This window comes from Malania oleifera, chromosome 5 (genome assembly GCF_029873635.1).
Source record: "Malania oleifera isolate guangnan ecotype guangnan chromosome 5, ASM2987363v1, whole genome shotgun sequence".
NCBI lineage: Eukaryota > Viridiplantae > Streptophyta > Magnoliopsida > Santalales > Ximeniaceae > Malania > Malania oleifera.
The window spans coordinates 11590784-11606411 of record NC_080421.1 but is presented as its reverse complement, the minus strand read 5'-3'; the positions used below and the strand labels follow the sequence as shown (position 1 = coordinate 11606411).

At 33.4% G+C, this 15628-nt stretch overlaps 1 protein-coding gene across 2 annotated transcripts; it reads right to left on the bottom strand.

The window, feature by feature from the left end:
- Positions 1-1671: 1671 nt before the first annotated feature.
- LOC131155233 (dolichyl-diphosphooligosaccharide--protein glycosyltransferase 48 kDa subunit) lies at positions 1672-12007 on the bottom strand. Of its 2 annotated transcripts, XM_058108224.1 has the most exons (13): positions 11559-12007; positions 11195-11331; positions 10769-10894; positions 10258-10311; positions 10040-10153; positions 9712-9767; positions 9580-9621; positions 6183-6258; positions 5934-6005; positions 5715-5840; positions 5527-5631; positions 2578-2661; positions 1672-2049 (listed from the first exon to the last, which is right to left on the bottom strand). In XM_058108224.1, the coding sequence occupies exons 1-13, from the start codon at positions 11824-11826 to the stop codon at positions 2002-2004; spliced, it is 1308 nt and encodes a 435-aa protein (XP_057964207.1). In that variant the 5' UTR covers positions 11827-12007; the 3' UTR covers positions 1672-2001. The 2 variants fall into 2 exon arrangements, with proteins under 2 accessions (XP_057964207.1, XP_057964206.1); XM_058108223.1 differs by having other exon boundaries at positions 1672-2661; positions 11559-12003.
- Positions 12008-15628: the final 3621 nt, after the last annotated feature.

The following is a 15628-nucleotide window of genomic DNA, read 5'->3' as shown; positions in this document are numbered from 1 at the left end:
TAATTTTAATATAATTTTATATTACATTTTATTCAAATACAATATAATCTCTCCAAATATAAGTTAAATTTTCATGAAAATTCAAATTTATGGAACAAATATTGCCCTAACAATCATGTGTAGCAAAGAGAAATTCAAATTTATGGAACAAATATAGCCCTAACAATCATGTGTAGCAAAGAGATGTCCATAATACCATTGTGATTTGTATTACAAGAATTTTTTAAAAATAATAGGGATACATTTCAATATACTAAACATGTAATCCGGAATTTTTTATGAACAAATTGAACAAAAAATATTTCATAAAACAGTAGTCCTGTTGTCAAGCATAAATTGATTCAAACATCCCCAAAGAATTAATTACAAAATTATAACAGTTTGAGAGACAACTTTGTGTTATTGACTATTTCCAATGTGTCTGATTCTTAATATGAATTTTCACCGAATGTGACGAATGTGCCATGTCTCTCGGTCACAAGGCTTTTTTATTTTTTTGTTAATAAAAGAAGGATCGTTACGGTGCACACATTTTTGCCCTAACTTTTATAGTTCGTTTAGAACTTAGAAAATATTAGGGAAAAAAATATGAAGGAATTCATATTTTTGTATTCAATTATTAAGGAAAGTAAAAAATAAAAATAAAAATATACAAAATCTATGAACAAAAATATAACTTTATACATTATTAATATTTAATTTTTTTCTAATTTTTATTCATATTAAAACAAAATTTTATTTTTAATAATATTTAATATAAAATAAAAATATAAGAAAAAATAAATTTTGTCCTCATTTTTCTTTTCTTTTTCAAACAAAATTCTTGATCCGAAGTGACCCTTACCAAACAGAAAAATATGTGAATTTTGTTCTTTTTGGTTAAGGGTCCTCTGGTTTCTTGGGACAAATCTTATGCTTGCTTTAAGAATCATACCCCTCAGGCCCTCCTTTACTGCTTGTGCTGCCATCCTCAACCAGCTTTCTTAGCCTACAACATAGGCCTATGAAGTGGCATCCAAAATCCTCTTCCTCTTCTTCGTTAGATGTTTTCTACTTTTAGTGTGTTTGAAAATATGAATTTTAGATTTTAAGTCTATGTTAATTTGAACAAAATACGTTTTCTTATTACATTTTGCTTAAATTTATCAAGATACAAAATCCAAAATCAAACTTTCCGAATACAAGATCAGTGTAACTAAATCTTCTTTGAACTGATAGCCTTATTGGTTTGCTAACTCATTTTTCTCAAAACTCTGCTCACTTTGCATATTGGCCCGGTCTGCTGTTTGATCACACCTGGAAGATTCAAAACCTTTGCCTTCTCTATTAAGAGTCTTACTATTGTTGTTAAAAAATCTAAATCCTTCGGTTTATCTATTTCTAAAATAACAATTTGATATGTTTCAAAATTATTCATATCATTATAAATTAATGAGCGTCCATAACATGAAATAGATTCTACATCCTAAAATTTTGGCATGGCTTTGCATTGCAATCATATTCCATTTTGAATGGGATGAATCTTCTCCAGCCTGATTTTACTTTCATACTGTTTTCTCTTCGAGCGAGCTTAATATCTATCTTCAAATTTTCTGTTTTTGAAAAAATAAAAAGCAAAAATACAAAAACCAAAAACTTTTAAAGAGGCTGAGTACCATTTTAAGAGAGCAATTTAGTCAGGAAAATAGGTGAACAATTGTACCAATTGAACGACCAGTCATTGGAATTTAAACCAGTATAATTGCCCTTGTGTTAAAGGTTAAACACTTTTTTCTTCTAATGAAATAGCCACACTAAATAGGGCCACGCAAAAATAAGCAACGACAGTAGTTACGACTACAACAACAGGACTATAATAAGCCTTCCTTTGCCACCAAAATGACATGATATCAGCCCTTGTAATAATGTCTTCTAACATTTGTGTCCGTTTCATGGTTCCCTCAAAATTTCCTAATTTCGAAACCAGGCCTCTCAATCCCAATGGAACGGCATGTTCCCCAGCTACTTGTTGTACAGGAAAACAAAGGAGAAGATGAAGAAACCTGCCATCTGCATCAGTAACCCCCACATAATACGTCAGTGTAAACCTGGAATTTTCATATAAATTTTATGAAGGATATACGCGGAAGCTGCTTAGGCTTGATACACTGCAAGTCAAGCTCAAGGTCACAAGCTAAAATGGGCTCTACTAAAACAAGCTTGGTTACGACTGGATAGGTCAATCTGGATCCGGATGCAAAACTAGTGAGGAATAATCGGTGCCATTATTCTCCATTGTCTGACTTATTTGCAGCTTAATTTGAGATGCACCACAGGGTACCAGACAAAATGGCCAGTTCAGGTCTATGTTGAACATATGAAGGAGAATGCTGCTGGGAAAAGATTGTGGAGGCTGGTTTGCCTAGGCTAGTATTCATTCTAGCCACAAGTCTATAACATCCTTCAAATTTCCACCACCCCCCAGAAGGCATTGAAACTGCAGTGTGCATAAAGTTTTTATACACTTGTTTGGGGTTTTTTTGGGAGGAGGGGAGGGGGGGGGGAGGGAGAGAAAGAGAGAGAGAGCCAGAGCCTTACCATAGAAAATGCTGCTCCATAGTAAGGATATGCTGCAGGGATAAATCTTTCATATTCATTGTGTCTGAAGGGCCGGACTGGAATCTGCAATTTACATTTTTCCTTGTGTTAAAAGGACAATATATATAATAAAATTCTTTTTGTCACAATACAAGTAACAATGTCATTCTAGCATAGCAAAATTTTTCTGATAAATCAAACTTATTTTGGTAACCAAAATCACTAAACTAGGTGACCAAATTAAATAAGTCAGATGCACTTTCCAGCTGGATTCCAGCTTCTTCAACCACTTAAAAACATAGGAAAAGGACAGAGAGCAAAGGGAAAGAACCTTGGCACTAATTTCTAGATTAAACACTTTTCCGAGTTAACCAATGATAACAACAATGTAGTTATTTAAAAGGAAAAAGAAGAAAAATCATACAAGCATGGGTAAATCACTTTAACCTTAATTTACTTTTAAATGAGACCATCAGGAACTTGGCGCCAGATTCAACATTGCATGCTGATACAAGACAAAAAATGATGTTGCCAACTGGAAACAATGGCTCCACATGCAACAGAACCATTAAACGGCACGCATCATAATAGAACCAGCGCAATTTCCAGTTTGAAATGAGAATGCTGATTGCTGAATAGAATTTGGCCGGCTTAAGCTCTCATTTTAGGGCATGCCCCAGACAATATTTTAACTTCCACCGTCATTATGCTAATTTGCGCATTTTTCATAACAATATACAGAGTCAAAGTCATTGCTGAAACTTCCATACAATCTATAAATATATATACTTAAGAGAGAGAGAGAGAGAGAGAGAGAGAGAGAGAGAGAGAGAATCAGCGGCCTATATTACCATTTTGTGAAGGCTAAAAAGTATACTTCTCACATTCCAAACTTCAGAGTTTTCTGAGCTGTTATATGCCTAAAACTTCTGGTAATAATTATTTGTTGATGGTGAAGGAGGAAATAAGAAAAAGATCGAACCACCAGTTAATTTGCTATGAAGGCTAGTTATGTATTTTTCAGATTTTAAAACTTCTAAGAAATTCTGTGAGGCCAAATTGGTATGTAGGGATCAATATGGGAATGCACTTGTAATATAAGTTAATCTAGTTTCATACTTGCGTGTTCAGAACCCATAGGACCCACCATCTAACCCAGATTATTGTTCCTAGAAATCCAGATTGAGAACTCAGGGGAGTGTCGGAATGCCTATCCAGGTGGGAGGAATGGGTTTTGTGCCTCAACATGACAATATGGCCTTCAATTACAATATAAAATCCAAAACCAAGGTCCTAATTCCATTCTCCCAAACATAGCATAAATGCCTGCATGATTCAAATTCCTAGTTAAGTTATCCAAAGACATTACATGGGAGTGAATCAGTCCCACTCATTCCAATTCTAGATTCCAACCAAGGATTGAGTCACCATATGCTCAATCAACTTTCTTGGAAACTTGAACACTATTATTGATATTAGTACATATTTTAAATTACTAACTTTTCTTAAACGACGAAAAAAAAAATGCACACTTGCCGACAAATCAAACATAAACAAACCTCAGTTCATATTTTGAGTTAAAAATACACAGCCATTGAATAAATCACTAGTAATATAGTTGTTAAAATCTTATGGTTCATGATTATCATTTGATTTGTATCAATTCCACATCAAATCGATTCAAATCTTTCTAGCAAAGCAAAAAACAACCAAATTGTTGTCAAATCTATTGATTCACCCCATGAATCTAACAAATCAAACTGAATCCATCAATTCACACAATTCTAGGCCTATAATATCCTTACAAACAGGGCTGGTTTAAAACCCCCAAACAACCTTTTTTATTGCTTTAGCATTTTATTTTTACACAATTACCTTCCACTCCTTGTCTACGTTTGTTCTGTTGCTAAAATAGAAGTTCTGGTCTTATGTTGCCTCACAAAACCAATCTTTACACTTGGAGGATTATAGCGTTTTGCAACTGAGAAGGGGCAGAACACCGGATGGCCAAGATGCACACATGTTTTATTGTGTTGTTAAGATTCAAAAGATGATTTTCTTTAGTTGCTTGTTACTTTGCTCAATTATTATTTTTCAAAGTTAAATGTTTTCTCTTTTTAATTAGAGAAAGAACATGCATGAAATATGATTTTTTTTAATTGTTGATAAAGACCAAAAGTTCAGTTTTTTCCCCCCTTCATTCCTTCCCTTAAACAACATTTTTTTTAATTGGTAAAGATAAACTTTTATTAGTTGGGCATCAACGGGATGCCATCCCATGGTACAAACTGTCAACCACTCTGTAGAGTATCACAAACATCAAGAATTACATTATGATCATTCACAATTTTCCAATATGCCAGCTGGAAACAACAGCAATCAACTGCTCTTTGCAAATCTAAGGCGGAGTTACTGTAACTTTGAAGGCTTTATTACTTTTTTTCCAAGCACACCAAAAGATGACAAGAGGACATAATGCTCATCTTTTTTATTAATTTCTCTTCACTCATTCCTTACTTTTTATTGTCTAGGGAAAGCATACACATGAAATATATATTTTTATTGTCAATATTAAATATATTTTACTAATTTTCTTCTTGTTTGTATATCAATATATGCATGTCATTTGGAATTGGTTTTTGGAAATTTGCACTGAATAAACATTTGATTCAATTCACGATTCTTGACTCCCGATAGTGGAATTTCAATTCACAATTCAAATCTTGATTTGATAACTATGAATACTATATTTAGATTTTTGTTCACAACCATTGATTTTCAAAAGATCCGTGTAAATTCTAGACCATTGATTGGCAGAGACTGGTTAGCTCGCGGATTACAAACCAAGACTCTCAAATAGAAAAAGTAATTCCGGGTACAAGCCTATTCCAATTTAACAGCAATAAGAGTTTATGCCTATACCAGATAAAAAGTATGAGAATAATATACCTGCTTTGATAGGGTCAAGCCTGTGTATCCAAGCTTTTGATACTCAACCTTGAACTGGAAAACCCCATAAACATCAGGAACCTTGAATCTTGTAGAATAAAGACCCTGCAGAAATAGGTGATTTTAAGAGGTGCTCAACAGGGCAAAGAAGTCACACAAATATAATCTTAGCCATAAAGTAAATTTACCTTCTTGTCTGTTCGCAAGTTCTTCAAAACATATGGGCTCATCATGTAAAACTGCACTTGAACATCATCGGCCACATATGGTTCCCAGCTTGTTCCAGACCACTCATATACTTCAACAAAATATTCCTTCAACCAAAATTATGCCATAATCAGTGGCAAAAACTTTTATTTTCATTAATTTCACATACAAATTTTTGCAATACAATGAAAAATGGTTACCAGGTCATCATTGATCCTGTACATTGCAGGTTCATTTGCTTCCCCAACTTTGTTGTGTCGAACATTTACAGCCTAGTGAAACAGAATATAAGCAAGTTTTATCTAAGGCAACTACTAGAAAAGTTATCATCAATTGACATCTTGAAATGTAGCAGTCAGCAGGGTCATTTAATTATCAAACTGATGAATTCTCGATGTCATCATGATAAAAAAGACTCTGCAAGTGATCAGCTTGGTCAAATGTCTCACCTTGAGATGACCTCTTTCATGGAAAACCCATTTGCTCAGCTCAGTAAAAAACTGCTCATTCCCAGATTTCTCATGTCTGTTACAGAAAATAATTCTCATAAACATCTAGCTTTCAATAGAAAAGATTGTATGATGATGACTTGATATCATGCATAACAAAAAACCACAACAAACTTTACTTCGAACAATTACTTCAAATCTCATTCCTTGACATTGCAAACACAAAAGTACAACAAATTAAATTAACCCAATAGCATTGATAGGCCACATAAAGTCCTCAAGTGGCATTGGGTACATGGCATCTTAGAAGTCCTGAAATAAGATGATTTGGGAATCCAATGCTTGAAAGATGATGCCTCTATCATGGGATTTTTTTGTTTTTGGTTTGTGTTATAGCAGGGAATTTACACAGGACACCATGTCTGTGTTTCGTTCAGCACGGAATCATGTCAGGTATTTCATTAAGATTATTAGAATAATCCTTAACCGGTGTACATACATAATAATATATGATAAATATTAATATTTTCATCACAATAAAAAGTTGAGAGGATACAATAAATTTAGTCCATATCCTAAAAATTCCAGTCATCAAATAATCACCATTTAAAATACAATATAATAATATATAAAACATTTATTTTAATATTATAATATTATACTATCATATTATAATATTATAGTATCATAATATTATATGATCTTGTAATCAATTATGTGATCACATTTTAATATAATAATATTATATTGTTATAACATAATATAACAATATTATATTGTAATAATATAGTATGATATTGTGTTATATTTCGAATATTATAACAATTTATTACTATAAATATCATAATAGGGTGTAACAACGAGTGCACAATGCTCATCCTCATAAATATCACAACAGTGTGTGATACTAACATTAATAACGTAAAAAAAAACATTATTGAATCATTTTACAGCAACAACAACAACAATATTACTATATAATGGCCCTCAAAACCGAAAAGACTGGTTTAGGTGGTAAAGCATTGGTGTTGGAACAAGGTAGACTTAGGGTTCAAATCTTAGCAATCAAAATTATATTACAATAACTTATTCATTCATTTTTTTTGGATAGAAAAAGAAATGATTTCATTAAAGAAGAAAGAAAGTGCAAAGAGGAGTACAAGAGAGCCTCCTACGGAAATGATATTCTGTTCATAATAATAATAATAATTTTACTTTCAACTTTAATATTATAATAATTTATTATGACAAATGTCATAATAGGGACCAATGCTATATCATAAGGTAAAATACATTATTATGCCTGCTACCATTTCATGTATTAATCGTGTAAATATGTTTTATGTATTATTTTATTGCAATACAATATTATATTTAGTATATTATGTTATATGGGAAAATTATGGGGCCATTTTAGTCCTAATTTTACATGTCCCTGGATATCAGTGATAACCAAAGTCAAGTCGGGATCATATACTCATGGATTTAGGGAAGGAAGAACAGATTCCTGAACATATCAGATGCTCACCACATAGGATTTCCTTAGCAAACTAAATGTGGGCACCTCGTATCTTGGCTTTACATTCCTGAGAATGAACCAAGATCCCAAGAACCAAATCTCCACTTAGGAATATCCATGTCAAAATTCACTCACCTTCTGTCCCCAGAAAATTTGAAAATTTCTGAAAGTCATAGGGCATTTTGAAAGCATATGACATTTAATATTTTGTAAGTCATAGTCCTGAGCATGTTGTTTTTAGCAGAAACACCCATACAAACATTTTCTTGTGAATAATGTGATGTGCAGACATGCACACACACTCATAGTGCGTTCCAATTGTATCTGAAGTTTTCATGAATTCTTGGATTTTTAGTGCATTCTTTAATGTGAATCACAACAGATCCAGTCATATCCGGTCCCAGCTGTACCAGGAACAAGACCAATAATGATACCTAAAAGGCTAAAATTTGTAACAAGGTCAAAGGTTTGTCAAATGGATATAAAGTCAGAAAACCAACAAGGCAAGCAACTAGAAAAAAATCAACCAATATAAGTATGCTTTTGCACAGCACTAGATTTTTTAACCAAGCATTTTAGAAAGATATTACAAACCAGATATTGCAGCAGATGGAATATGATATAGGACTTGGACTAAAAACAAACCGAACAGTTCGCATATAGTTCAAGTTTGGCTCAGTAAAGACCCTGCTTGAGCTTGAATTTTTTCAAGCTTGAATCAAGTTCAATAAATCTCAAAGCTTCAATTCAAATAACTTAACTTTCAGCTTGTATCACGACAACTTTTATGTACATATGAGTGCACCAAGAGATATTTATTTTACACATATGCGCCCACATCAAAATAAATTTCTCTTTCTTCTATTGAGAAATTCAAAATATAAACTAATCAAATCAAGCCAAATGAGCTCGAGCTTTTGAAACTTCCTCCATCGAGCTGAATTCAAACAACTTTCTCAGGTTCAAAACTTCAAACAGAACTCCAACTCCTCGAATTCAAATGAAACTCCCACTTGAATTCAAACATAAAAACAAAAAACAAAAAACAAAAAAAAAAAGTGCAAGCTAAGCTTGAACACATATCAGTTCAGCTAAATTACAAACTCATGCAACACAGACAATAAAGAAGAGTAAAGTAGCCCCTTGGCATAAGCTCGAGTGGTAAGGACTTGCGTCAGCCGGCATTGGACAAAGGTGAAGTCTGGGGTTCGAACCCTGCTGCTTGCAGCGCATATCCACGATTTACCTCCTAAGTGTTGGTCGAGAGCACAGCTAGCTTAGGCATGGGATTAGTCTAGTGTGTAAGCTCACGACACCCGGCGATATCAAAAAATAAATAAAGAAGAGTAGAGTACTAGAATAAGGATGGTTCCCTCAAAATTGAGGCGTCTACAGAAAACATGTTCAGAAGAATAAAATGAAAGACCATAATTATTGTTTTTTATCTGTTAAGTAATGCTCATTAAATTGCACTGTATGTCGATCAGCTGGGAATAGTCATGTAACATGTCACTATGATTCATTGACAGGAGATCCAGCCATGTTCCCCACTGTGAATAACAAAATCATTTTTTTTTTAAACATATTATTTTGTTTGCTACTCAGTAATTAGCGTAATTGTTTAAAAGTTCACCATGACAGTTCCAACATATTCCTAAGGAGGTCCTAGGCCAATGCACAATTGATCATATTCCAACCAAGGTAACTTTCCATGCACAAATCAAGGAGGCTATTGCTATCATTACGCATTAGTTGAACAGGAAGACTTCATGCACATCAACAATTGATACAAGTCAAGTAGACACATAATAGAGTTTAGGAAATCCTAGACATAGACTAATACTGTACACACTAGAAGGGACTCAAAACTTCACTCACTTAATTGAGCTACCAGCCTTCTGCACGCTTGATCTGAAAAGCCTGAACAAGGAGCCAAGGAGCCAACATTTATCAATATAAATAAGTATATCATACAGAGTTTTTCTCAGTCAACAGACAACAACTACATACCGATTGCTGAACATACTTAATGAGCCAGAGATCAAAATGCGAGCATTATTTCTTGCCTGCAGCAAAAAAATAATTATCACTTGCATATTTAGGGTAGAATTTGGAGAATATATGTTGCAAAGTAACATTCATTTGCAAGAAAGCACAAGGTAAGCTAAAATATTAATGCATGCATAATTTGTTCATCATATTAATTTTTTATATGAGAAGTGGAAATGCTCACCTCCTTTCACAAAACCCACCCAGGGGTTTTTTCCTTTATTTTCTTTTTGAGTGTGGGGGGCATAGGAGAAGAGAGAGGGAAGGATAGAGTTGAAAATTAAACTACCTGCACAATTGAAACCAAAGAAATTGCAGATCCAGTCAATGATGGAGGATCTGACAACTTGGACTTTGGATTGGCAGAGTATGCTGAAGGAGAAGCGGAGAGAACTTTCAACACCTGAAGACAGGACATAAATAGATGGTCAGCATTTCAAAATACATGAATTTAGTTTTTGCATCAGCAAAATAAGGTAAGAATTAGATAAAATAGAGGTCACTTACCAAGCTATTGGCAGGATTTAATGAATGACCTATCCCCTGGAAAAGTACTGGAGCCTGTGGCAGATTTAGAACAAAAAAAAAAAATACTAGTTATAGCACAGATCTTCGCAGTTAGAATCACAATTGAAAAATCACCTAATGACCCACTGGAGGTAGGCCAGTGGATGCAAAGTGCAGAGGCTTATAACATGTTTCAATGATGTGATAGAGAATAGTAGTTTTTTGAAAAAAATGGAGGGTGGCATATGGAAGAAATCCCCTCCCCACCCACCGCCCAAAAAAACAAAAAAGAACTATAAGAAAATTTTTGGGGCCAACGGAAATTAGTTATACTCTCCTATGCTGGTCACTAACATCCTCTAAAAACTAGAAGTCAATTAAAGAGAAATTGTAGATTTGTCAAACTCAATGCAGCATGGCACTGACATGCAAGCGTTTGGTCCAACAACGACAACAACAAAACCAACATTACTCTAACTGGCAAGCTAAGAATAACAATGTTGGAACTTGCCTCAATCTTCTTGCTTCCCAAAATTACATCAGACTGAATGAAATCATCACTAGCAATCAATGTATGATCTCCGTCGGTGTTCACAACCGCGTAGCTGGTGTGATCAATAACCATAGCTGCAGGATCCTGTAAAAATAAAAATAAAAAACATCCAAAATAAATAAGACAAGAAATTGAGCTTGATACAAAGCTCAATTTGATTGCAAAGATTTCATTCCACCCAACGTTTCCATTAGTTTTCTGAAAAAAATCTCAAATCAATCAACCAGAAAATAAAAAGATAACAGTCCATCAAACATTTAATCGGCAACAAAGACTTAAATAAAGAAAAAAAGCGCATATGATAAATAACACCAAGCAATACATGCATGACAGACATTGTTAACCGTAACATGTAATGGATCATTGGTATATCCCTGTATTCACCTCATCAAAGTCAACTCCGCACTCATTGGCAATTTCCCGAATTAATTCGGATGCAGAAGCATCAGCCCCAATAATTAAATCATTACCAGAATCAACAAAATCCAGGATTGCAGGCAGGTCAATGGATCCTCCAAAACCTATAAAACATAATTAAGAAAATATTTACGTACCATGACACTGAACCAAACATTTTAAGCATACAGTGAAATTGCAGAGTATATTATTTCACGTTGAATTAATATTCGCACAGATAGAAAATTTAAAAATGAAAAATCAAATCTTTTGTTTTTCGGTTGAAAAGAAATGGCGATTCATCCTTTATTTTCTCGGAACGAAAACAGAGGGTGAAATAATAGACGCTCACGCTCGATCGTGGGGGAAAACAGAATCAAGCCTTCGTAAGAGTACTGTCCGTATCTCTGCAAGCTGATCTTGGGATCGTCAGCGAGCTTGAAATCGAGTTCGAAGCCACGAGTCTGGAGGGATCTGAAGAAGATAGAGTGTGAAGATTTAATGGCGAAGTCATCGACCAAAACAAGGACGCGCCGGTTGCCGGGATTTTCAGGAGAGAAGGATCTGCAGAGGATGGGAAGAAGGAAAAGCAAAGCGAAGAGGATCAGAGGCCTCGACATTTTTGCTAGGGTTTATGATCTTCGAGAGTTCCAGTTCAGAAACTGTGGTCTCGTCTTGAAGACTGGTGATGTCCAGCAGCTGGGCAAAGTCGCCGCGGGTGGGGCTTTGGGTGGGTCAAAAGCGCAAAACGGTGCCGTTTCAATTTGCGAGACAAAACACAGGAACCAAAAGCCCAACTTCCCGGCGTCATTCGCAGAAGATAAACGGCTTCGTTTTGTTCCTCTTGATTTTTTTTTTAATTAAATGATTATTTGGTATCATTTTATTTGGGTGGGTTAAAAACAAATTATAAAAACCCCATTATTTGCGCTATTCTTTGTTTTTCTGTTCATAACTTTTACAAAAAGTCAAAAACTAAATATCAGAATAGAATTTTATTAATTAAATTATTTGCTTTATATAATTTTTTAATTAAAATCAAAATAAGATCATCATATAATTCAAGATATAATTAGCATAAAATTCATAAAATTTATAAAAATTTAAATAATAAATAATAAAAATCTTCCAAAAAATATTTTTTATTATTTTTCTTATAATGTATAGTAAGATTGTTCTTCAATCACCAATAAATCACATTTTATTTAAAAATCCATGCAAATCCAAATGTAAAATACCAAATCCATGATTTCAATTATAGAGTAATTATAATTAATTTTTAGTACTTTATAAAATTTATTTGTGCACCTTATTAATTTTACCACAAAAATAAAGTAATTATTCGAAGTTCATACCAGGTTTAAGTTATACAGCAGGACATAATTCATCTCTTATCCCATATCCCTTCTTACTCCAATCTGGATTCGAACTCGAAAATTCCAATAAGAATGTCTCAAGATTTGATAATTGATGAGACTAAACAAGTGATAATAATTTAAGATTAATTTGAATGGAGAATTTGAAGAAAATTAAGTAATAAAATTTAATTTTATACTAATCAATTTTTCCTTTGATATAGCTATATGCACTTTTTGAATAGAGAAAAATTTGTTTATTCAACATGGTCTTGACGCTCAATGTTAATATTTTTGACAAGTCTCTACCTCTAAATGATGGGCAAGACATGATTCTTGAAAATTTACAGCAATCATACTCTCGCACGCTATTCATCTCTAGATTTTTTAAAAAAAAATTTGGGCCTTTTTATATGCTTTTTGTGGCATTATAAATGTACATGCGATTAATACAAGAAATAATAAAGAATCACCACATTTTATTTAGTATTTTAAATTTTAGCCCTATGTGTAGTACATTTGAATAGAATGAATCAAGTGAATAATGAAATATATATATATATATGATAAATTTATAAAATTAACTTCATTATATTCTCATGTATCAAATAAACTATAAGGTTCTCATTTATGGAGTTGTATTTTAGTATCTCTAGGAAAGATGATTATCTACCTTGGCAACATGGGTTGGCTTGGATCTTTGAAGACTGAGGAATTACAAATGCGACACCAGGTTTGGACCACAAGGAATCATAGCATTAGTGGATGTCTAATCCTTTTGATGCCACAAGGCCGACTAATCATACATAGTAGGTTAGAAGACCCTTAGTTCTAGAAGATGTATCAATCTAAACGCTATGTTGAATATATGATTAACACTACACTAGTAGATACTTGTGAAATGAGGCATTAGTCGGTCTTAGAAATGGCGGTAGAGGTGTGATGTAATAACCCCAAAAAAGATATAGAAGATTAGTAGAGTAATTTTTTTAAAAAAAAATTATTAATTAATTAATTAAATTTAAAAAAAAAGACATAAAATAATAATTAAAATTTATTTTTATTTTTATTAATAAAATATATTATTATTAATATTAATTAAATATATTATTTTTTATTTTTATTTTTATCACCTGAAGCTTCTTAAAGAAGCTTCAGGATTTGTGAAGATTGCAGAGACCTTCTCTATGCAACATACCCCCCTGAACTCTCTCTCTCTTCTCAATTTCGTGACGGATTTTCACCCGATCGAAAATCGAAAGATACCGTGGGCACCATTCTCCGCTGCCGTCATTTCTACCAGAGTGGATCGGTGGTAGGAACGAGGTAAACTTAGGGTCGTCGTTGGTAAAACCCCAAATTTGGGATACGGAGGTTATTAAGGAGCTTATTTTTAATTAATTAGGATTAATTTAGAAATACTAAAATATTGAACATCTGGAGTTGAAGTAGAATTTCTGAAATTTAGGGTCAGGGTGAGCGCTGCGGGTGTAAATTTGGGACCCGCAAGCAAAATTCAGAAAATTAAGTGGGGCTGTTAAATATTAATTTAAATATTAATTTGAGGTATATGTAGCCTAAGGAAGGTTAGATGAGTATTATTTTTGAAAAATAGATTAATTTATCTAAGGAAAATGTAAATTGTAGGAGTCGAATTTCGGGCGCCAAAGGCGTAGAATTTGGGTGTTAGCGAGTCTCTCAATAAGCCAGGTAAGGGGAATAAATTATAACAATATTTTTAGAATTATTATTTGAATTAATATGCAAAAATGAGCATATAATATTTTTTCTAAAAATTATTATGATATAAATATCAGATAAATTGTGTGGCATTTGAGTAATTGTAAATTGCGATATTTTGGAGTGTAAAATATAATGATGAGTAATTTTTAAGAAAATATTGAAATGAGATTTTGTGAATTATTGATATTGGAAAATAATGAAATGTGGTATTTATTTGTGAGTGGAAATTATTTGCATGAAAAATGAGTTTATACAAATTGTTGATATAAGTATTTTGAGAAAATGTGAAAAATAAGTGAAATATGATATATGATATTACAAAATGATGAAATGTATACAGAAAATGATGAGAATATTTATATCAAACTGAATTGTGATATACTGGAATATGATTGATGAAATGTCAATACCGCATAATGAATGCGGGTAAGTGTTGGTAAACCCTGTTGGATGGTTATGATATTGAGCACAGTACCATTGCTAGTGATGTTAGTGCAACCACACATACTCTTGGAGCGTGTGGCGTGACAATCGATTGTGCCATTTTATAGGATTGTTGGGCCCCCTGAGTCTGGATCAGGGTTATAGGCCGGTCAATCGTACTACAGACGCGATACGTGATATGATATTTGATCTAACCGGGTCGGCCAACCGCGGTTAGATCTAGCCTTCAGGCCGCACAACCTTGACCATGGGGGGAAGCATGGCGTGGATAGAAAGATCCTCAGGGTGGCCATGAGTTACAGACACGATGTTGGTATTTGATTTCAAGGATACTCATGAGTCGGAAAGTAAAATTGGAAACAGAAAGTGAAAGAATGATAAAATTGGCTAAAATGAGAAATGAAATAAAGAATGGAAATTGAGAAATAAAGAATGTTAAATATGAGAAATGAACTGTGTGAGTTAATGACATACATAATTGAGGCGAAGTGAAACTCTCCACCTGAGGGCTTACTGAGTAAGGTGAGTGCCCTAATAGGTATCAGATGTGGCCATGCTCGGCTGCATAACGTGTTAGGGCAGAGGGAAGCTACCTATAAGGGCGGGTAATCTTCCTTATTCTCCAGAACTTTGCGGATAATTATGTGTTAAAATTATTGAATTTAAGAAATGGTTTTAAAGCTTATAAAAGCTCGTGTTGTGTATATATATGAGTATGAGAATGTGTATATTAGTGTATTTTCTCAGATGAAACGATGGTTTGAAAAGTAAAGCATGTTATAACTGAACTCATATGGCCACACATTGTAAATAATTTATTCCTTCTTACTGAGATGTGTCTCACCCAATTTATCTAAATTTTTTCAAGGAACAGAGACCG